The sequence below is a fragment of the Littorina saxatilis genome, linkage group LG2 (genome assembly GCF_037325665.1).
Source record: "Littorina saxatilis isolate snail1 linkage group LG2, US_GU_Lsax_2.0, whole genome shotgun sequence".
NCBI lineage: Eukaryota > Metazoa > Mollusca > Gastropoda > Littorinimorpha > Littorinidae > Littorina > Littorina saxatilis.
The window spans coordinates 103,747,396-103,772,243 of NC_090246.1; the positions used below are offsets into that span (position 1 = coordinate 103,747,396).

Below are 24,848 nucleotides of genomic sequence, written 5' to 3' on the forward strand. Positions count from 1 at the left end.
ACAAACCATTTCCCAACTGGCATTATGCTGCAGGAATGGTAATTTCATCACAACAAACCATTTCCCAACTGGCATTATGCTGCAGGAATGGTAATTTCATCACAACAAACCATTACCCAACTGGCATTATGCTGCAGGAATGGTAATTTCATCACAATAAACCATTACCCAACTGGCATTATGCTGCAGGAATGGTAATTTCATCACAATAAACCATTACCCAACTGGCATTATGCTGCAGGAATGGTAATTTCATCACAACAAACCATTTCCCAACTGGCATTATGCTGCAGGAATGGTAATTTCATCACAACAAACCATTTCCCAACTGGCATTATGCTGCAGGAATGGTAATTTCATCAGAACAAACCATTTCCCAACTGGCATTATGCTGCAGGAATGGTAATTTCATCACAACAAACCATTACCCAACTGGCCTTATGCTGCAGGAATGGTAATTTCATCACAACAAACCATTACCCAACTGGCATTATGCTGCAGGAATGGTAATTTCATCACAATAAACCATTACCCAACTGGCATTATGCTGCAGGAATGGTAATTTCATCACAACAAACCATTTCCCAACTGGCATTATGCTGCAGGAATGGTAATTTCATCACAACAAACCATTACCCAACTGGCATTATGCTGCAGGAATGGTAATTTCATCACAACAAACCATTACCCAACTGGCATTATGCTGCAGGAATGGTAATTTCATCACAACAAACCATTACCCAACTGGCATTATGCTGCAGGAATGGTAATTTCATCACAACAAACCATTACCCAACTGGCATTATGCTGCAGGAATGGTAATTTCATCACAACAAACCATTACCCAACTGGCATTATGCTGCAGGAATGGTAATTTCATCACAACAAACCATTTCCCAACTGGCCTTATGCTGCAGGAATTTTTTATTTTATTTATTTATTTACGAGGATTTATATCGCGCACGTATCTCACCACACAAGGCGACTCAAGGCGCATGTTACCTATTAATGCCGTGTGAGATGGAATTTTTTACACAATATATCACGCATTCACATCGGCCAGTAGATCGACTGCCTTTAGGCGCTGCATCCACCTTTCACGGCCTATTATTCCAGGTCACACGGGTATTTTGGTGGACATTTTTATCTACGCCTACGCCTATGGCATTATGCTGCAGGAATGGTAATTTCATCACAACAAACCATTTCCCAACTGGCCTTATGCTGCAGGAATGGTAATTTCACCAGAACAAACCATTTCCCAATCTTGATAAGCTGGAGGCTATATTATATTCTTGCATGCTACCACAACATTAGTGTACAGGAAGTTGGTGAGCTTGGCTTCTGAAGGATAACACATCTACACTGTTTGTGTGTGTATGTATGTGTGCGCATATGTTTGTGTAATGCGAGTAGGTAATTCAGTTTTGAAAGACATACTGCTTCACAGAAATATGTGGCTAGCTTTCCAGAAATACACAGATATCACATGGGAAACGTAAGAGAAGTCATCCACTCACCTGTTTCTTGTACAGCATGGCCAGATGTTTGATCACTGTGAGCTTTCCAGAAACACACATGCAGATATCACATGGGAAACGTAAGAGAAGTCATCCACTCACCTGTTTCTTGTACAACATGGCCAGATGTTTGATCACAGCTTTCCAGAAACACACATGCAGATATCACATGGGAAACGTAAGAGAAGTCATCCACTCACCTGTTTCTTGTACAGCATGGCCAGATGTTTGATCACAGCTGCCACACCTGGGCTGTCAGCACTCGAATGCTAAAAAAAGAGGAGACAGTTTGAGTATAACACAGCACAGAACCAAATATATGCTTCCCATTCTCAACAACAATATAACAGCCACAGAACCAAATATATGCTTCCCATTCTCAACAACAATATAACAGCCACAGAACCAAATATATGCTTCCCATTCTCAACAACAATATAACAGCCACAGAACCAAATATATGCTTCCCATTCTCAACAACAATATAACAGCCACAGAACCAAATATATGCTTCCCATTCTCAACAACAATATAACAGCCACAGAACCAAATATATGCTTCCCATTCTCAACAACAATATAACAGCCACAGAACCAAATATATGCTTCCCATTCTCAACAACAATATAACAGCCACAGAACCAAATATATGCTTCCCATTCTCAACAACAATATAACAGCCACAGAACCAAATATATGCTTCCCATTCTCAACAACAATATAACAGCCACAGAACCAAATATATGCTTCCCATTCTCAACAACAATATAACAGCCACAGAACCAAATATATGCTTCCCATTCTCAACAACAATATAACAGCCACAGAACCAAATATATGCTCCCCATTCTCAACAACAATATAACAGCCACAGAACCAAATATATGCTTCCCATTCTCAAAAACAATATAACAGCCACAGAACCAAATATATGCTTCCCATTCTCAAAAACAATATAACAGCCACAGAACCAAATATATGCTCCCCATTCTCAACAACAATATAACAGCCACAGAACCAAATATATGCTTCCCATTCTCAACAACAATATAACAGCCACAGAACCAAATATATGCTTCCCATTCTCAACAACAATATAACAGCCACAAAACCAAATATATGCTTCCCATTCTCTACAACAATATAACAGCCACAGAACCAAATATATGCTTCCTATTCTCAAAAACAATATAACAGCCACAAAGGCAAACACATGTCCATGAACACATACTGAAAGATGCATGCAATCCTGTTCACACAAGCATTGGAGCACACAAACGCAGAAAGACACATACACACACACAGGGATGTCTGTTTGGTTTTTTGAAAAATACAAACCTTGCTGCGTATTTTGAGAGCTCTTTCATACAGCGGCTCCGCCTTGTCGTACTGTTTGCGGTCATTGTACAGAGCAGCCAGATTGTTGAGCGACTGAGCGATGTCTGCATGGTCAGGACTCAGCACTGACTCCCTCATTTCTAGTGACCGCTTGAAGAATGACTCCGCTGTTCTGAAATCAAAATATATCTACAATGACAACCTGGTTAGGTTTAAACCAATTACATGTGCAATCTCCCCTAATAGCCCTACGTGATGTTCGTCGTCTGTCACGATCGGGTGACAGAGACCAAGAAAGCGTCACTCAGTGGAGTGCCTGTTCTGGGTCAATGTATGATAGAAAGCGCCTGTGCGTGATATTGGACACAGCAGAGTTTTTGCTGACAGTGCTCCCGAGCACGGATGTTTTGAAACGCACGAGCTTCACAGTGCAGGTTTCTGCTGTCATAGGGCTGACGGTTTTTTTCGCTGACAGCGCGCACGGGATTTTCAGGGATTGAGTTTCTCGTGTCTTTTTTCCTGCTTGGGGAGGCAAAACTGTGTATAGCTGGACTGGTTTGGTGACAAGGTCAGTCACGTGTATTTGGCTAGGTGGTCTGTCAGAGACTCAAGGACGACACACTTGACACCCAGCGGCAGAAGGGGAAGGACCTAACACACAGTCACTAGAGTATGATGGTTTTTCACCGGGTATCATATTCGGCACTCTAGGGGAACTTCCACAAGTTATTCCTTTCCTCTGCCACGTATTTTGCTGAGGACAAGTCGTCACATTTCCTTCGTCGGCGATGGCTTTCGCATAAGGATTCGACAAGGGGTTCTGGACGTTTTGGGTCACTGTTGACGAACAGAGACTGTTCCAGGGAGGAGGCGGACTTTGCTTCCATTGAGAGTTACAATCATAGGCTTTTGAGGTAATAAATCATTATTTAACGCTGTTGATGAGTCTGTGTTGTGGAATGAAATACTCTCTGTTGTTCTTTCCAGGTTAGCGCATAATTTACTCTCTGTGACGCTAAAATACTAATCTGTATATGGTTTTTGCAGATAGGGAGAGAAGGACGGAAAATGGCTGTTTTGTTGTTGTAAAAAGTCAGTTTTGTGCAGGCCCACGTGCTCGATGAGATATTTAAAGATGACATGTTTTAAGGTGGTGGGTGAGGGGTAGCTGACATGTTTAGTGCACCGATGCTTTCTGTTTGCAGCCTTCCTTCGTTCGTTCGTTTCGTTCGTTCGTTACGTTCCCGTAACATCGGCACGGCTGACTCTGGCGGGAACTGTTGAGGCTACGCTAACCAGGAGACCGGCTAACCAGGAGACCGGCTAACCAGCGGACCGGCTAACCAGCGAACCGGCTAACCAGCGGACCGGCTAACCAGCGAACCGGCTAACCAGCGAACCGGCTAACCAGCGGACCGGCTAACCAGCGAACCGACTAACCAGCATACCGGCTAAGCAGCAGCAGCAGAGATAAAGCTAAGTGCACCATGTCGTACGCACCCCGTTGACCACCGTTGTCTTTTCGTATCTATGATTTCATTGGAGTAGTGACAACGTGGGGTGTGTGACACCTGCACGAACTAGAGCTTTTCGAACAGAACATTCTCATTTCGACTGTATTTACACGGGTTCAGCGTGTTACTATAATTTTCTACATAGTACTGGCATTTTGTCAGTGAACACTGGTTTTTTACGTGTTGAGAACGTAAAAGGAACATATTTTGAGTGAAGGCTCGAGGGAGGTGGAGAGTTTATACATAAACAGGCGTCTGAAACTTATACTTTTGTTGACTCTATTTAATTGTATGCCTGCGAGAGTGGATCGTGGTGTGGTTAGTTAATTAGTAGTAATTAACCGGTTCATATATCACCTTGAGTGATATATTGAAACGTGACACGTGGGGGCCAAGCCGGGATTTACTCAGTTAATTTCCAACTGATAAAGACCCACCAATTAAGGAGAACTAAGAGCAGATAATCTCGTCAGTGCTCGACTTATTTTCTGCTTGGTGCTACCCTTTTTTGTATAGTTTTGATCATATACCACACCTTAAGCGATTCACATCTTGCAGGAAATGTAAATTGTAATTTGTGAGTTATTGTATGCGCTAACTGTGTGTTACGGCCGGAATTTCGATGTGTATGTCTGTATGTATGTCTATCTATTCCTATCAAAATTGCGCGTGCTACTCTCTGTTTACTAATAACTGTTCTTCACACACACACACACACAACACTCCAACCAGGCACAAAGACAAGAACACAGCAAAGCCCTTTGCCCCTGCACCTCTATTAAAGTATTCAATCACAACATAAACATATTATTCTACATCCATTCTACAGATCACTTTCGCTCAACATGAAAGTCCTATTTCTGTCAACATACAGAAATCAAACATGACAAAATTACATACATGTTATTATGTCATGCAATATACAGTTCTCGTGCACACACGTATAATACTTGAGGCTTTGTTCCGTGAAAGCCCGTCTGTCTCAAAACACACGAAGACACTGTCTCAAACAATTCTTCTGTTACTATTCAGTTCTGTTATACACAGATAACAAACCCCACGACGCTCGACGTCTCGTGGTTATTCACTCGGGAAACGTATCTGTGCAGCTATCACGCTGGTTAAATTCTCTCAGTCGTACTCACAGTATACAGTGGCACACACTGCTTCACCCCACCCACACAACTGTCTCGTGTGGTGGAATGGGACGGGGTTCCCGTTACGCAGCGCTTCACGCTGTCTTTCCCTCCAGCGTCTCCACAGCCCTCGGCTGGAGCATGAGGGCAGAACCTCCCGTCTCGTTCCCGCTTCCGCGACTGCTCTCAGCCCGGGATATCTCCGGAACCCACTCGGCCCGGGGTGCTAAAAAACACAAGTTTAAACTACCATAAGTCTCCATACTTGAATAAACTTTTATAACGTTCTTTATCACTACCGTCAACTATCTTATGCGGTTACAGTATATACACCCGCTAACTCATAAGCGAATTCATTTCCGAAAAACATGTAAACATTCCATTTTCCACAATGGCTGACAACCGCGCACGTTTTTCAGTTAATTCACACATGACTCTCCCGGTCATTTCTCAAGTCAATATTTCCGAGCAAAATAATATCTCCGAGTAAAATATCAATTCAATAAATACCTGTAAACACAGCAGCTGAATCTACTGATTCAGTAACCGCGACACGAGTCTCCAAAGGACCTCTAGCGCCCGGTGAGCAACTTTACAACTGGGAGACACGTCTGCTCCTGTCGACAGTCTGCAAAGCTCTGAGCCTGTATTATCTTTACAGCGCCCCCTCGGTCTATACTCTGCTCTGATTGGTCACCGACACTACTGCAATGCGTCAGTGACGTCACTGTACGGTGTCCACTCAAAGTTCGTGGCCCATAAATTCTGTACACCTGAGTCACATAACTCCAATATACACTATGTGCAAATCCGTTTGTCACATTACCCCCTCCTCCCAGAAAAAAATGACCGACCGAGGTTATTTTTTCTTAAGGATAATAGGCAAAAGAGGGTAACTACTTTACTGAACTGCAATCTTCATACCAGTTTCCTCTAGGGATCAAAATTGTCGCACCTGACATTAGAAACAAACTTTCTAATCCACTAACAGCTATTCAAACAAGCTCAAAACGACACCGCTGGTATACACAATTCATTGTCATCCAAGGCATGCACAATTTTGTCATCCAAGGCATGCACAATTTACTGTCACATATGTTTAACAACACTACTTTATGTCCGATAAAGTACTTCTTCCTTCTCTTGGAAGATTTCACTGAGTTTTTCTATTAACTCACAATTTCCAGTCATGTTGCTTTCCAGCTCAAACATGTAATGTCTTTCTTTAGCATCTTCAATTTTCATATCTTGAGTCTACGACTCTTCCAACATAGTACTACGACTTATGTTCCTGATGCTAAACAAGCAAGTAGTCAAAATCAAGCAAACCATTTTCTTGACCTCTTTCTGCGATTGCCACCATGGCGTACAGCAGCAGTAGTCTCAATCGACCTACTCTTTCCACTCGCAGGCAGTGAAAAACCACGTTTTAATCTGTTCAGTTCAGCACGCAACTGACTGAGTTCTTCTCGAACAACTGCCAAGTCCTGATTCAAAAACGGAACCTTCTGATCTGGAGTCAGAATCACAGGTTTTCTAGGAGGGTTTCTTCTTTCCTGCGCACGATTTGTACTAGCTGTAACCCCCTCAACATCAGGAAAACAGTCTGCACTACCTGAAATCCCCGGAATGTTGCCTATGATCAAATCAGCCACAGGATCATTCAGAACACAGCAAACCATCTCTCCCGACACATAAGGTGTTTCAACTTTAACTTTCGCCTGAGGATAAGTAAGGACCTCCCCACCAAATGTCTTACAAGTGACGTTACCACTGACAAACTGGTCTTTTGACACCAATCCTCTACGCACTCCAGACATCGTTGAACCCGTGTCTCGAAGGACTGTACATTCTCTCTCGTTGACACTACCATGTTCCAACTTCAAACTTTCCACAACTTTCTTAACTGGAGGAACGACTGGAGGAACGACCTCCCGAACAACTGCATTTCCTGACTCCCTCTCTTCTAGAAATTTAGCCATCGGACACGATTTCAATTTATGGCCGCCTAAACCACAAGCCCAGCAAGGATTTACAGGATTTATCCGCAATGGACACTCTTCACACCAATGACCTTTTTCCCAACACAGAAAACAAGTGTCGTCCTCTCGGGGTGAACGAACTCTCTTACCATGTGCACGTCTGCGTCTACTTCTACGTGTTTTATATGCACCCTCATGTGGATATGTCTGAGCGTCAGACGTCACCTTTCCAGAACTCTCTTCATTCTGGTTATCACTCCGCTTAGCAAAACCAGAACCAACCCGCGGTAACTCCTGAACACCCTCGTGATTATCACCATGTGCAAAAGCAGCGCCAACATAATCTTCCTGAACACAGGAAGCAGCTGAGAAAATAGTAGACCCTGACTTCCGTGATAAACGGTAATTCTCGGCAGCTGTGACCATATCATCAAGTTGAACAAGACCTCTTTCTCGAATGAAAGTTGCTACGTCGGCTGATACACTTTCAAGGAATTGTTCTGTCAGAATCAAGTTTCTTAAACCATCAACATCAGTGGTGATCTCAGACAGCGCAACCCAACGATCAAACAATCGTCGCAACTCAATTCCAAAAGTTTGGAACGGTTCATTTTCTCTTGGTTTACTATATCTGAGTTTTTGTCTAACATTTTCAGATGTGCACTGAAATGTCTTCAGCAAGTTCTCTTTCAAAGATTGGTATGTTAGTTCACCAGCAGCAGCAAGGCTATGGTATAGGTTTAATGCATTGCCCTCTAAAAGAGCAGACAAGTACGTGATCCACCTTGTCTCTTCCCATCCCAGAGATTTTGCATGAGTCTCAAATCGGAACAAGTATGAGTCAATATCATCTTGCTGTTCTCTGAATGCAGGGAGTCTGGGGTAAACAGGGCGAGCACCTACATTAATGTGAGAATTCCGAACATTTTGCGGTGTACACGACCCAGCACTAAGTTCAGCCTGCCTAATCTCAAGTTCTCTTTGTTTCAACTGGTGTTCTCTTTCTTCCCTTTCTTTTTGCATTTGTCTTTCTTCTTTTTGCATTTGTCTATCTTCTCTTTCTTTTTCTCTTTCCATTTCTTTTTGTCTTCGACTTCCTTCAATTTCCCTTTCTTTTTGCTTTTCATCTTTTTCTCGTTTTCTCTCCAAACGATCAAAACTCTCTTTCACGTATTTCTCACGTTTATCGGCAGCCAGACCCAAAGTCTCTGCCTGTTTTACAAACTTTTCAAACAACGCATCATAATCATCTTCGCTCTCCATTGTGTAAGTTTTGAACTTTCAAAATCACACCAAAATATGTCCAAGTTTAGAGAAAAGTTTTGAAAAAGTTTCAAACAATAATGCAAGTTCAAGTAATCTACTTGAAATCTGTCAAGTACCACAACAAAATCTGGCACCAAACCCAATAGTCAATACAAGACCATATCCACACACGTTTTTGCGTAAATCTCACGCAACAATATCCAACAATTTTAATTAAAGTCAGATACTCAGTTAATGAAGTCAAAAACGAATCTTGGTTCAAAACATATATACAAGCACAAACAAAACAACAACCCCAAACCACAAATAGGAGGAAAAATTCAAAGTTCAAAATGCAACACAAGTAAAGACTTAAAACTAATGAACAACTAAGTACTAAATCAGAAAATCAAAGCCAAAATAAGTGAAGTCCAACTAAAGAAAACGCAGTTGGAAGCAAAGGAAAAACAAAATACCAACAAAATTTATGAATTAAAACACTCTATATTAAACTAAAACAAATTTAAAGTTGTAAATAGTAGCTTAAAACAACTGTACTAATGAGATTAACTTAATTTAGATCAACAAGTCAACAACAAAAAAATGTAGTTGGAGGCAAATAAAACAAATTCCAAAAAAAAAATATTAAAGTGACACAATCACCAAACAGCAGACTAAATTAAACCAACAAAAAAAATTCAAAGTACTCAATCTACTACCATAACAAATAACAAATCAAAAGTAAACTAAAACTTAAATCTAATTAAAGTCTATATCAAAATACCACAACTAATTACCTTAATTATTTACAACAAATCAACAAAAGCAATGCCACAAAATCAATAAACCTAATTAATCACACAAAATAAAAAATTCCAAGATCAAATTAGAAAATTACAAAGTCAAAAAGAACAAAAATTAACCACAGTTAAACAACTTTACAAAGGCAAAGGGCAATAAACAACAGATAGATCCCTATTCCAAAGCAGAAAGAAGAAAAAAAATGTTCTAAATATTTTACAAAATTGAAAGCACAGAAAAGAGCAAGGAAAGAGAAATGACAGACCCCACAGGAAGAAAAATGAAGCTAATCCCTCAGTGCTTAGAACTATACAATAAGCACTACCGTAAAACTGGAGACGGTAACAAAACAACACAAGACATGAACGTCACAACTATTCAATCTGAAAAATCTCTGCGTGACCTACTGCCAAAAAGTTCTGAAAATCCAACACAGGGGACAAAATTAAATTTAGCAAAGCAGGGAAACAACTATGAATTTATAACTAACACAGAGTAATCGGGGTCACCAAATGTTACGGCCGGAATTTCGATGTGTATGTCTGTATGTATGTCTATCTATTCCTATCAAAATTGCGCGTGCTACTCTCTGTTTACTAATAACTGTTCTTCACACACACACACACACAACACTCCAACCAGGCACAAAGACAAGAACACAGCAAAGCCCTTTGCCCCTGCACCTCTATTAAAGTATTCAATCACAACATAAACATATTATTCTACATCCATTCTACAGATCACTTTCGCTCAACATGAAAGTCCTATTTCTGTCAACATACAGAAATCAAACATGACAAAATTACATACATGTTATTATGTCATGCAATATACAGTTCTCGTGCACACACGTATAATACTTGAGGCTTTGTTCCGTGAAAGCCCGTCTGTCTCAAAACACACGAAGACACTGTCTCAAACAATTCTTCTGTTACTATTCAGTTCTGTTATACACAGATAACAAACCCCACGACGCTCGACGTCTCGTGGTTATTCACTCGGGAAACGTATCTGTGCAGCTATCACGCTGGTTAAATTCTCTCAGTCGTACTCACAGTATACAGTGGCACACACTGCTTCACCCCACCCACACAACTGTCTCGTGTGGTGGAATGGGACGGGGTTCCCGTTACGCAGCGCTTCACGCTGTCTTTCCCTCCAGCGTCTCCACAGCCCTCGGCTGGAGCATGAGGGCAGAACCTCCCGTCTCGTTCCCGCTTCCGCGACTGCTCTCAGCCCGGGATATCTCCGGAACCCACTCGGCCCGGGGTGCTAAAAAACACAAGTTTAAACTACCATAAGTCTCCATACTTGAATAAACTTTTATAACGTTCTTTATCATTACCGTCAACTATCTTATGCGGTTACAGTATATACACCCGCTAACTCATAAGCGAATTCATTTCCGAAAAACATGTAAACATTCCATTTTCCACAATGGCTGACAACCGCGCACGTTTTTCAGTTAATTCACACATGACTCTCCCGGTCATTTCTCAAGTCAATATTTCCGAGCAAAATAATATCTCCGAGTAAAATATCAATTCAATAAATACCTGTAAACACAGCAGCTGAATCTACTGATTCAGTAACCGCGACACGAGTCTCCAAAGGACCTCTAGCGCCCGGTGAGCAACTTTACAACTGGGAGACACGTCTGCTCCTGTCGACAGTCTGCAAAGCTCTGAGCCTGTATTATCTTTACAGCGCCCCCTCGGTCTATACTCTGCTCTGATTGGTCACCGACACTACTGCAATGCGTCAGTGACGTCACTGTACGGTGTCCACTCAAAGTTCGTGGCCCATAAATTCTGTACACCTGAGTCACATAACTCCAATATACACTATGTGCAAATCCGTTTGTCACACTGTGATTATCTCCCTTTCCTTTGTTTGTGAATCTTTGTTGTTGTACGTTCAGAGTTTTCCGTTGCAGAGAGCTGAGCGGGGTTAGCGGATTTGTTATTCGTTTTACTCAGTTTTCTCTACATTGTTGTTTCGCATTCCGTAACAGGTTACATTTTCTACCGTCTTGTTTTACTTGGATTTTTCTCCATATTTTGACTTTGTTGGAATTTTGGGGGGGAAGGGTCCGAGGACTTCTGTCCTAACCAAGGCTGTGGGAAACACTCTGTTTCACCGCAAAAAGCAGCCGATAAAGTAGGCCACGGCTGTGGGAAACACTTTGTTTCACCGCAGAAAGCAGCCATAAAGTAGGCTACGCGATTTGTTCTACACCGTTTGGATTTTTCTTCTGCATTTTCCGGTTGCTGGATTTTTGTATCCACCGCTTTCGTCACCGCGTATTCTAGCTATAGCTGCGTTAGACTTACTTTTGTGATAAAGCTTTGCTAAAACTAACCATGGCTACAGGGGGATCTCCGACGAGGAGAATAACTTTCGAGACTCCTGGCAGTGAGGAACAGACAGAGCGTGACGCACGCGTTAGAGCGCGTAGTTTGCTTAAACGCAAGGAGCTGGAACGTAGGGAAGACATAGAGCGACAGACGAGAAAAGAAGAGCTTGACAGACAAGAACGACAGGCCGAACGTGACAGACAGGACAAGAAAGAGAAAGACGAACGAGACAGACAGGAAAAGAAGGACGAACTGGACAGACAAGAAAGAGAACGACAGGCCGAACGTGACCGACAGGATAAGAAAGACGAGCTTGAGAGACAGGAACGACAGGCCGAACTTGACAGACAGGAAAAGAAAGACGAACGTGACAGACTAGACCGGAAGGAACAGGCGGATCGCGATCACCAGCTAGAGCTAGCTAGGCTACAGGCCGAGAAGGGTACGCTCACTCAGGCTAGCGCGCCGACGTTTGTTGCCGACCGTACGAGACTGCCGACGTTCGACGATGACAAGGACGAGCTCGACGACTTTTTACGCCGGTTTGAGCGCATTGCATCTGACCAGAAGTGGGAAGAGGCCACGTGGGCTAGCCGCCTTAGCACCTGCTTAAAGGGACGCGCATTGCAGCTCTACAACGCTTTGGAGGACGACGAGGCGAGAGACTATCAGGCACTTAAGAAGGCGTTACTCCAGCGCTTTAACCTGACTGCTGAAGCCTACAGACGACGTCTGCGTAACAGCAAGAGACTGAGCGGCGAGCTGAGTCATCAGTTTGTGGCACGCCTTAACCTCTACCTGCGGCGCTGGGTGGAGATGGCCGAAAAGGACTGGACCGTCAACGACCTTGCCGACCTCATAGTCATGGAACAACTGATGTCCAGCCTGCGACCTGAGGTGGTGACCTTCGTGCAGGAGCACCAGCCCAAGACTACTCAGGAGGCAGCCGACTGGATCAGAGTGCACGAGGACGCCCAGGCGATCTCCGGCAAATCTTCAGGCTCACGGCCAGGAAAAACGGGAAATTCGGGTTCTTCAGGACCCAAGGACGGGAAGGACGATCAGGGACACAAGGGATCGAGTTCCAGAACTGACATCCAGTGTTACTACTGCAACAAGCGGGGCCACGTGAAGAAGGACTGCCACAAGAGACAGGCTGACCAGAAGGGCGTTCACTTCGTTGGCAGTGAGGAGTTCAGGGACGTCACGAGCTCATGCACCATCCCACAACTCTGCGTTCCGTGCTCCAGGAAACATTTCCAGCCCCACTGCAACGTCTACGTTAACGGAGTGAAGGGCGAAGGTCTGCGGGACACAGGGGCAGACATGATAGTGGTTCGGGCGAGTCTAGTTCCAGCTATGGCCTACACAGGAGACAGCATCAGGGTGAGAATGGCCGAGGCATCTCACGCTTACGACTTGAACACGGCAGTGATCAAGGTCGTAACCCCGTTGTTCACGGGGACCATTGTGGCCGTCGTCATGGACGATCCTCCATGCGACCTGCTCATTGGAAACCGGGTTCAGTTTGTGGACGGCGTCACCAGGGAGGTTCCCGTTTATCGGTCTCCCGACGTCATTTCAGTGCTCACGCGGGCACAGGCGGAGCGAGAGGACAAACCTCTCAAACCCCTACCTGCTGCACGAGCTGCCCTGGGGAACGTGACCCCCGCGCTTCTCGCGAAGGCTCAGGATTCTGACCCGACCTTAGCTACTCCTCGGGAGCACGCGAAGTCGGGGAAGGTGAAGCTGAGCGGGAAGCATGGGAGGTCAAAGTTCCTCAGGGACAAGAAGTTGCTCTACCGTGAGTTCAGCAACCAAGAAGGTACATTCAAACAGGTTGTCGTGCCTCGCGAGTTTCGCGAGGGTGTCATGGCAACGGCACACGACTCGATTCTGGGAGGTCATCTTGGTACCAAGAAGACCACGGATCGTGTCTGGCGCCACTTTTACTGGCCAGGCATCTGCACGGATGTCCGACGTTTCTGTGCGTCCTGCGATAAGTGCCAGAAGGTGGTTGCCAAAGGAAGGGTGAGGAAGGTCCCCTTAGAGAAGATGCCGCTCATCGACGAACCCTTTCGTCGGGTGGCAGTGGACATCATCGGGCCCATCTTGCCTGCGTCTGAGGACGGAAACAGATACATTTTGACCATGGTGGACTACGCTACTCGATACCCAGAGGCGATCCCTCTGAAATCGATTGAAGCCACGCGAGTAGCTGAGGCTCTGGTTACTATGTGGTCCCGGCTGGGAATTCCATCAGAGGTACTCACCGACAGAGGCACGCAGTTCACGGGAGGAGTGATGGCGGAGGCAGCACGACTGCTATCACTGGAGCAGCACTTCACCACTCCTTACCATGCTCAGTGCAACGGACTGGTGGAAAGGTTCAATGGCACCTTGAAGACCATGCTGAGGAAACTAGCTCAGGAGAAACCACGCACGTGGGACAGGTACATCCCAGCATTGCTTTTTGCATACCGCGAGGTTCCTCAGGAGAGCTTGGGTTTTTCCCCATTTGAGTTGTTGTACGGCAGACAGGTACGCGGTCCCATGGCTATCCTGCGTCAAGCTTGGACGGACGAAGAAGCTGACGAGGAGGTGCAGACGACAGCGACCTACATCGTAGAACTCAGGAACAGGATTGAAGAGACCTGCAAACTGGCTCAAGAGAACCTGGGAAGAGCAGCACAGCGTTACGCGCGAGGATTCGACCGCAAGGCACGGCCGCGCAGCTTCAAGATTGGAGAACGGGTGTTGCTACTTTTACCTGTCAAACACAACAAGCTACAACTGCAGTGGCAAGGACCTTTTGAGGTGACAGCGAAAGCGGGCCAGAACGACTACAGGATCGTCATGCACGGGAAAGCACGCCTGTACCACGCCAACCTGCTGCGCGCCTACATAGAGAGGACAGCCTACGGGGAGAAGAACAAAGACCAGAAGAACAAAGACAAGAAGACAGAGAAGGTTGCAGTCATCAGGGGTGAAACGAGGGGTTGCTCGTTCTTGAGGACGACCTTTCTGTCTGGAAACAGACCATCAACCTCTGCAATATCTTCAGGTTGCAAGGTTGGCAAACGCCAGACTTATGCGCTGGGCGTTGATTCTCCAACCGTACCAATTCACGGTACGCGTCATTCCGGGCGCCAACAATGTTGGAGCTGACTTTCTCTCTCGGGCTGTAGAGGAGAACATGACTGTGAGCGAAACCGAGGTTTCGTCTTGAAGAGGGGGGGTGTGTCACGATCGGGTGACAGAGACCAAGAAAGCGTCACTCAGTGGAGTGCCTGTTCTGGGTCAATGTATGATAGAAAGCGCCTGTGCGTGATATTGGACACAGCAGAGTTTTTGCTGACAGTGCTCCCGAGCACGGATGGTTTGAAACGCACGAGCTTCACAGTGCAGGTTTCTGCTGTCATAGGGCTGACGGTTTTTTTCGCTGACAGCGCGCACGGGATTTTCAGGGATTGAGTTTCTCGTGTCTTTTTCCTGCTTGGGGAGGCAAAACTGTGTATAGCTGGACTGGTTTGGTGACAAGGTCAGTCACGTGTATTTGGCTAGGTGGTCTGTCAGAGACTCAAGGACGACACACTTGACACCCAGCGGCAGAAGGGGAAGGACCTAACACACAGTCACTAGAGTATGATGGTTTTTCACCGAGTATCATATTCGGCACTCTAGGGGAACTTCCACAAGTTATTCCTTTCCTCTGCCACGTATTTTGCTGAGGACAAGTCGTCACATTTCCTTCGTCGGCGATGGCTTTCGCATAAGGATTCGACAAGGGGTTCTGGACGTTTTGGGTCACTGTTGACGAACAGAGACTGTTCCAGGGAGGAGGCGGACTTTGCTTCCATTGAGAGTTACAATCATAGGCTTTTGAGGTAATAAATCATTATTTAACGCTGTTGATGAGTCTGTGTTGTGGAATGAAATACTCTCTGTTGTTCTTTCCAGGTTAGCGCATAATTTACTCTCTGTGACGCTAAAATACTAATCTGTATATGGTTTTTGCAGATAGGGAGAGAAGGACGGAAAATGGCTGTTTTGTTGTTGTAAAAAGTCAGTTTTGTGCAGGCCCACGTGCTCGATGAGATATTTAAAGATGACATGTTTTAAGGTGGTGGGTGAGGGGTAGCTGACATGTTTAGTGCACCGATGCTTTCTGTTTGCAGCCTTCCTTCGTTCGTTCGTTTCGTTCGTTCGTTACGTTCCCGTAACATCGGCACGGCTGACTCTGGCGGGAACTGTTGAGGCTACGCTAACCAGGAGACCGGCTAACCAGGAGACAGGCTAACCAGCGGACCGGCTAACCAGCAGACCGGCTAACCAGGAGACCGGCTAACCAGCGGACCGGCTAACCAGCGAACCGGCTAACCAGCGGACCGGCTAACCAGCGAACCGACTAACCAGCATACCGGCTAAGCAGCAGCAGCAGAGATAAAGCTAAGTGCACCATGTCGTACGCACCCCGTTGACCACCGTTGTCTTTTCGTATCTATGATTTCATTGGAGTAGTGACAACGTGGGGTGTGTGACACCTGCACGAACTAGAGCTTTTCGAACAGAACATTCTCATTTCGACTGTATTTACACGGGTTCAGCGTGTTACTATAATTTTCTACATAGTACTGGCATTTTGTCAGTGAACACTGGTTTTTTACGTGTTGAGAACGTAAAAGGAACATATTTTGAGTGAAGGCTCGAGGGAGGTGGAGAGTTTATACATAAACAGGCGTCTGAAACTTATACTTTTGTTGACTCTATTTAATTGTATGCCTGCGAGAGTGGATCGTGGTGTGGTTAGTTAATTAGTAGTAATTAACCGGTTCATATATCACCTTGAGTGATATATTGAAACGTGACATCGTCACACTAAGTGAATCTCAAAATGATCACTCTTCTTTCAGTATGGGATGTCACTTTCACCAGACTAATTCACGACACACCCAATCAAAGGCCACAAGTCCACAAGTGCATCATGCACATGGTGAAAACACACATCAGGTTTTCTATCCCTCATTTTGATTACATTTGAAATAAATGTTTTCTTACTGCTGTGGGTATACCTTCACATCGGACTTGCGAGCTTGATCTAGAGCTTCACCTGGTTAGAAGTTAGACAATGACACACACATACACTAGCTATTAAGAAAGCAGCAGAACAAGAGGAATTTTATCATATAACACCAAGTGTGCATTTATATATATTCTCCCAAAAAAGAAACTTGACAAAGGTAAACCAAGGTACACACAGTTTGTTGGGACACACCAACATGCCTTGCAACATCTTCATTGGTTGCACCTGCTTGCAACCTGACAATAGCATTATGGCACTGGGCTTCCGTCGGTCGTGGCATTTTCCGCACCTAAATTGCAGGCGCAGGGAGTGTCACAGAATTGCCGTTGATATGGCTTTCTCATCTCTGCCACTCGAGGCTCAGACAGAGGCAAAAACATCACGGCGCCATGCACGTGATTTTCGTGCAGACAACATTTTTGCAATTCAATAAAAGGGCGACCACCCAGTAAAGTCTCGGTTCAATGATGTTCTTTTCGTGGTTTAGTGGTTAGCAACAATGTAACTGACAAACTTCAAACTGAATTTTGGTGCTTTCCTCTAACATATTTGAAAAAAATCAATGTTTACCTGTGTCAAGTTTCTCTTTTGGGAGAGTATATGTGTGGATGTGTGTGTGCAAGAGGTATGTGGGCATGCAGGTGACATGCTCTCACACTCACAATCCAAAACATGTTCACATGTTCTCGTGACTGCTGTAAGGAGACTGGCCTCTGTGATTAAAGGACACCCTTATGAAAGGACAGCCTTATGAAAGGACAGCCTTATGAAGAGACAGCCTTGGGACCAGCCAGATGCATCCTTACACCGCAGGTGGCCTTGCATGAAAGGTATGTTTTTGTCAAGATAACAAATGGAAGGTGTCCTTTCTTTGGAAGGTGTCGTCTCATCAGATGGTTCTCACATCGCATATACCACTGTAATAGCAATTAAAGCTACCGCGCCAAGATCCATCTAAGATCTAATTCCCCTGTTCCATGCACTCACTCAACGTTGTTCTGCAGGTAGTAGAGCACGCCCAGTTCGTTGAGCGTGCGCGCCAGGTCAGCAGAGTCCGGCCCCATGGCTAGCTCCTCCAGCTGCAGAGCTCGCCTTTGTAACGGGTCTATCTTGTGGTGACCCTGTGGGGGACAATATTTGAATCGTTAATCTGTAGTTCTTCTGGGTCTATCTTGTGGTGACCCTGTAGAGGGACAATATTTGAATCGTTAATCTGTAGTTCTTCTGGGTCTATCTTGTGGTGACCCTGTAGAGGGACAATATTTGAATCGTTAATCTGTAGTTCTTCTGGGTCCATCTTGTGGTGACCCTGTGGGGGGACAATATTTGAATCGTTAATCTGTAGTTCTTCTGGGTCTATCTTGTGGTGACCCTGTAGAGGGACAATATTTGAATCGTTAATCTGTAGTTCTTCTGGGTCTATCTTGTGGTGACCCTGTAGAGGGACAATATTTGAATCGTTAATCTGTAGTTCTTCTGGGTCTATCTTGTGGTGACCCTGTAGAGGGACAATATTTGAATCGTTAATCTGTAGTTCTTCTGGGTCTATCTTGTGGTGACCCTGTGGGGGGACAATATTTGAATCGTTAATCTGTAGTTCTTCTGGGTCTATCTTGTGGTGACCCTGTGGGGGGACAATATTTGAATCGTTAATCTGTAGTTCTTCTGGGTCTATCTTGTACCCTGTAGAGGGACAATATTTGAATCGTTAATCTGTAGTTCTTCTGGGTCTATCTTGCGGTGACCCTGTGGGGGGACAATATTTGTTTTTCAATTTGCAGTATACTGTTTTGAGCATTTTTTTTAACTTTCTGTGAATTAACTTTCTTCTTCTTCTTCAGCGTTCGCCGTGTGAATTAACCAAATTGCAACTCAGGGGTGATACTAATCAAAAGAATGCACAAGAATAGCATTGCAAATGGCAGCTGCTCGCTGATTTTGTACACGCAATGCAAATCTCTGCTCTGTTTTATTACTCCTCGAATGAATGTGTGAAAGTGTCTGTTCCATCAGTCTGTCTGTAGGTCTCTTTCTTCTTGTGTGAGTGCATGCAATGAATATTTTCCTTTTTAGTTCAGTTAAAACCTCCTGATCCTTTACGACATTACACTTTAAACAGAATATTGAACCTAAGCTATCAGAAAAGTGTATAATGTAAGCAAACAAATCAGCTAATGCTTATCAGACTGAAGTAAATCAGTCAGGGGTTCCTTACAGACTGAAGTAAATCAGTCACGGGTTCCTTATCAGACTGAAGTAAATCAGTCAGGGGTTCCTTATCAGACTGAAGTAAATCAGTCAGGGGTTCCTTATCAGACTGAAGTAAATCAGTCAGGGGTTCCTTACAGAAGAAATGTACGTGTTAGTGCTTTTATAAAGTTCCCTGAAAACAAAAATTACACCCAGTAAGCTCTCACACGACAGATTAACACTTTCTACCCCACCTATGTTGATCAAGTTTTTTTTTAGCCGAGACCAGCTGTGTTTCAGCAGGTCACTCAGAATTGTAATAACTGTGAAGTAACTGTGTATCAACACGCTGGAATGCAGGCGTTAGATGGACGTTACAGGGAGCGACTGAAGCTAACAGTCTGAGCGGATATATCCGTACCAGGTCAGATAGAGCCATATGAGTGGGTACGGATATACCCGTACCTGGGAGACAATGAGTTAAAGATCACACACACAAAAATGAATGAGAGAAGAAGGAAAAAACCACTTCATGGCACACAAATAAATAAAGCTGTCTTAAAAGATTCAGCAACAGCATCTTTTTTCTCTTCAGACGCAAACAGGAAAGGAACGTTTGTACCAATATTGAAATGATCATTGCACAGCACCCATGAGTTTTCTTTAGATTCAGAAAAAAAAGTTAATCCAGAAATGTCCTCTTTACACAAGTAATGTTTACAAAAGTTTTGACAGAGCAATAGGAGGAATAATGCTGGAGAGGCAGTAAATTCCAAGAGCACCACTAACAAACTTGCACCAATCTAAACAAGGCAGTATCACTGTCTTCGCTGAAATTGGCTGCTAACAGATGAGCCTGTAGAAGCAATCACACACATCCATTATTAAAAAGTCTGGCTCTCACACCAGTGTGTGGATCTCTCTGCAAACAACACAAACTTTCAGAACGACATATGTCTAAACTTATGAATAATAAATAATGTTTCACTTGCAAGCAATGTTCAAGGTAAACATGTAGAACACAGAAAAGAAAGAAAGACTTACAGTAGGGCCCCTAGGTGTGCGCATTTTCTTCTTGATGGAGAGAGCTCTCTTTTTCAGAGGATCTGCGGCATCGTGCCTGAAACAACGATACATTGAACATCAGACTAAGAAGCACACAATATCCTATATCGTGCCTGAAACAAAGATACATTGAACATCAGACTAAGAAGCACACAATATCCTATATCGTGCCTGAAACAAAGATACATTGAACATCAGACTAAGAAGCACACAATATCCTATCTTCCAGAACAATTACACCAAACTAAAAACATAATGAATAATTCTGACTCCACTCTGTGTAAGACCGGCACGGTTGGCCTAGTGGTAAGGCGTCCGCCCCGTGATCGGCAGGTCGTGGGTTCGAACCCCGGCCGGGTCATACCTAAGACTTTAAAATTGGCAATCTAGTGGCTGCTCCGCCTGGCGTCTGGCATTATGGGGTTAGTGCTAGGACTGGTTGGTCCGGTGTCAGAATAATGTGACTGGGTGAGACATGAAGCCTGTGCTGCGACTTCTGTCTTGTGTGTGGCGCACGTTATATGTCAAAGCAGCACCGCCCTGATATGGCCCTTCGTGGTCGGCTGGGCGTTAAGCAAACAAACAAACAAACAAAAACCCTGTGTAAGTCTACAGAGACACACATTTTTTCATGACCTGTGGCCCATCTTGTTTCTGAAAACATCGTGCATTTTTGTTTACATGTTAACTCTTATTAGCCTGTAACGTGTTTTGCATGTCCCAGTGCAAAATCCCAAAAGGATTTGTGAAAAAGAGACAAAATTTGGGTGTGTTCAATAAAAAAATTATATTTTTATTGTTTATGGATGGATTTACTTGATATTTTTTTTTACCATTGGGGAATGAATGTACTTTGCATTTATGAAAGGTTTGTGTGTTTTTTTTGATAATTACTTGTCATAAAAAATCTAATTAATTAATAATTTCAGGTAAAAAATTAATTATGAAATAAAATAAAATAAAACAAAAAGCAATGAAGGTGTTGTGTCTGTGTTTTATGTTGGTTGTCATGCACTGTTATCTTATGATTAAAATAACACCAACTTTACTCTTGGGGAGGTAGTTTTCACAGGTAAAAATCCCAGGTAACGAATCCACGTAAATTCCAAAAAGGCATCCCGTTTTTGGCGAGCGTAACGTTCTGTTTCATCCTTGATTTTCTCAATGAAAGCCAATGGAAACAGCTGGTAAAATTAGTCGACTGCTTCAGCATTGTATGGAAGAGGCTGTGTAGGGCCCACACTTTCTAGGAATGCATCTTCTTCCCACTGTTCGATGTTTCCACGCCATTGTGCATTATCGTCAATGTCATCATCTGCGGATGATTCGTCCGAACTTTGAGGTTCAAAATCACTCAAATCGGCTGTGTGAACGCTTGAAACCTCCGAAATGGATAGATCACTCTGTCCACTATCAGCATCACCACCATCGAAGTCATTCTCCACATTTCTTGCCTCAAACCCGTGAAAAGACGTGTCACTATCACTATCACTCGACTCCATTTCGAATTTTCAAAGCTAACAAAAAAAATCCGAACAAAATCCGTCCACAAAAATCGAAATCGCATTCAAAAGTCCTGAACAAAATCCACCGGCAGCATTGGCATGTGTGTCGAAGGACTAAAGCTGTTTTCCAATGCAGGAGAGCATCGCAAGGCTGGTAACTCTTGTTTAATGACACTAGCAGAGAACGAGCGGTATGACGCGGTATAGGATGATACGGTAAGGAGCGGTATGGCGTGGTATAGGACGTTAAGAGTTAATCATTGATAGATAAAAAGAACAGTTCGGCTTGTGACTCACACAATTAACCGACAGTAAAATGTTGCTGCATTGCACTATTTTGCATAACCATGAGCCTTGGTTAAAAGTCAATACAGACCCCTTCCCAATCCTTTAGATTCTGCCTTCATTGCCCTTGCAGAGTCTGCCAAAAGAACTTCTCCTCTAGCCACAGTCTTCTTCTACTTTGTTCATGGACTGAAACACCCACTGCTTTTACTGTATGACTGTTTTTACCCTGCCACTCAGGCCATTTGTTAGCTTCATTCTCACAGCTTTTACTGTATGACTGTTTTTACCCTGCCACTCAGGCCATTTGTTAGCTTCATTCTCACAGCATAACGTGGTCTTTGTTCATGGGCTGAAACACACACAGCTTTTACTGTAGGACTGTTTTTACCCCGCCACTCAGGCCATTTGTTAGCTTCATTCTCACAGCATAACGTGGTCTTTGTTCATGGGCTGAAACACCCACAGCTTTTACTGTATGACTGTTTTTACCCCGCCATTCAGGCCATTTGTTAGCTTCATTCTCACAGCTTTTACTGTATGACTGTTTTTACCCTGCCACTCAGGCCATTTGTTAGCTTCATTCTCACAGCATAACGTGGTCTTTGTTCATGGACTGAAACACCCACTGCTTTTACTGTAGGACTGTTTTTACCCCGCCATTCAGGCCATTTGTTAGCTTCATTCTCACAGCTTTTACTGTATGACTGTTTTTACCCCGCCACTCAGGCCATTTGTTAGCTTCATTCTCACTGCATAACGTGGTCTTTGTTCATGGACTGAAACACCCACAGCTTTTACTGTATGACTGTTTTGACCCCGCCACTCAGGCCATTTGTTAGCTTCATTCTCACTGCATAACGTGGTCTTTGTTCATGGGCTGAAACACACACAGCTTTTACTGTATGACTGTTTTTACCCCGCCACTCAGGCCATTTGTTAGCTTCATTCTCACTGCATAACGTGGTCTTTGTTCATGGACTGAAACACCCACTGCTTTTACTGTATGACTGTTTTTACCCCGCCACTCAGGCCATTTGTTAGCTTCATTCTCACTGCATAACGTGGTCTTTGTTCATGGACTGAAACACCCACTGCTTTTACTGTATGACTGTTTTGACCCCGCCACTCAGGCCATTTGTTAGCTTCATTCTCACAGCTTTTACTGTATGACTGTTTTTACCCCGCCATTCAGGCCATTTGTTAGCTTCATTCTCACTGCATAACGTGGTCTTTGTTCATGGACTGAAACACCCACTGCTTTTACTGTAGGACTGTTTTTACCCCGCCACTCAGGCCATTTGTTAGCTTCATTCTCACTGCATAACGTGGTCTTTGTTCATGGACTGAAACACCCACAGCTTTTACTGTAGGACTGTTTTTACCCCGCCATTCAGGCCATTTGTTAGCTTCATTCTCACAGCATAACGTGGTCTTTGTTCATGGGCTGAAACACCCACAGCTTTTACTGTAGGACTGTTTTTACCCCGCCACTCAGGCCATTTGTTAGCTTCATTCTCACTGCATAACGTGGTCTTTGTTCATGGACTGAAACACCCACTGCTTTAACTGTAGGACTGTTTTTACCCCGCCACACAGGCCATTTGTTAGCTTCATTCTCACTGCATAACGTGGTCTTTGTTCATGGACTGAAACACCCACTGCTTTTACTGTAGGACTGTTTTTACCCCGCCACTCAGGCCATTTGTTAGCTTCATTCTCACTGCATAACGTGGTCTTTGTTCATGGGCTGAAACACCCACAGCTTTTACTGTATGACTGTTTTTACCCCGCCACTCAGGCCATTTGTTAGCTTCATTCTCACTGCATAACGTGGTCTTTGTTCATGGACTGAAACACCCACTGCTTTTACTGTATGACTGTTTTACCCCGCCATTCAGGCCATTTGTTAGCTTCATTCTCAGCATTAACGTGGTCTTTGTTCATGGACTGAAACACCCACAGCTTTTACTGTATGACTGTTTTTACCCCGCCATTCAGGCCATTTGTTAGCTTCATTCTCACTGCATAACGTGGTCTTTGTTCATGGGCTGAAACACACACAGCTTTTACTGTATGACTGTTTTTACCGCCATTTAGGCAGACGTACGCCACTTTCGGGGGAAGCATGCTGTGTATTTTCATGTTTCTATAACCCACCGAACTCGGACATGGATAACAGGATCTTTTCCGTGTGCACTTGATCTTGTGCACATAAGTCAACATGGGAGATCAGAAAAATCTCCACCCTCAACCCACCAGGCGTGGCCAGCCGAAATTCAAACCCACGACCTTCCACTTAGGAGGCCGGTGTCTTATCCACTAAGGCCAGGGCACCCGCCAGCCACAGTCTTTGACATGAAAGCCTCACTCACTTGTCCTGTTTCTGATACAGCACAGCCAAGGCGTCCAGTTCTTTGGCCACCAGGTGATGGTCCGGCCCGTAGGCGTCCTCGAAGATGTCGAGCGCCTGGCGATAGAGGAGCTCTGCCGTGCTGAACTTGCCCCACTGGGCGTGAAGACCCGCCAGCTGGTGAAGTGACCGCGCCACGATGGGGTGGTCTGGGTCCACGGCCGTCTCTCGCAGCTCTAAGGCTCGCTGCAATGCGGGCAGTGCCTGGGGATTGAGCAAATGGTGTCAATGTTTTGAGAGACAAGTGTGTAAACATGAATTCCAGTGAGTGCAAATGAAGAGGGATTAACACCTCTATTCACTGCCTATGTTAGGTTATCCACATGCTTTTAGATTGGGGTTAACTACTCAAGTCCAGACTGACGTCAGAAAGAAACTACTTACGAGGGAAAACTAAAAATAATGCTCCCATGAC

General features: G+C 44.3%; 1 protein-coding gene and 2 long non-coding RNA genes across 3 annotated transcripts in view; all 3 read right to left on the reverse strand.

The window, feature by feature from the left end:
- LOC138960414 (nephrocystin-3-like) overlaps positions 1 to 24,848 on the reverse strand; it is a 59,230-nt gene that overhangs the window by 9,079 nt on the left and 25,303 nt on the right. Inside the window, exons 20-24 of the mRNA XM_070332322.1 lie at positions 24,396 to 24,637; positions 20,210 to 20,285; positions 17,963 to 18,096; positions 2,858 to 3,029; positions 1,721 to 1,789 (exon numbers count right to left, since the gene is read on the reverse strand). Coding sequence (XP_070188423.1) covers positions 1,721 to 1,789; positions 2,858 to 3,029; positions 17,963 to 18,096; positions 20,210 to 20,285; positions 24,396 to 24,637 — 693 coding nt within the window. The remainder of the gene's footprint in view (positions 1 to 1,720; positions 1,790 to 2,857; positions 3,030 to 17,962; positions 18,097 to 20,209; positions 20,286 to 24,395; positions 24,638 to 24,848) is intronic.
- On the reverse strand, positions 5,128 to 9,646 carry LOC138960412 (uncharacterized). The gene is made up of 2 exons (XR_011453968.1): positions 6,018 to 9,646; positions 5,128 to 5,733 (listed from the first exon to the last, which is right to left on the reverse strand). It is a non-coding gene; the product is annotated as an uncharacterized lncRNA (long non-coding RNA).
- Positions 10,202 to 11,399, reverse strand: LOC138960413 (uncharacterized). Its single transcript, XR_011453969.1, has 2 exons — positions 11,092 to 11,399; positions 10,202 to 10,807 (listed from the first exon to the last, which is right to left on the reverse strand). It is a non-coding gene; the product is annotated as an uncharacterized lncRNA (long non-coding RNA).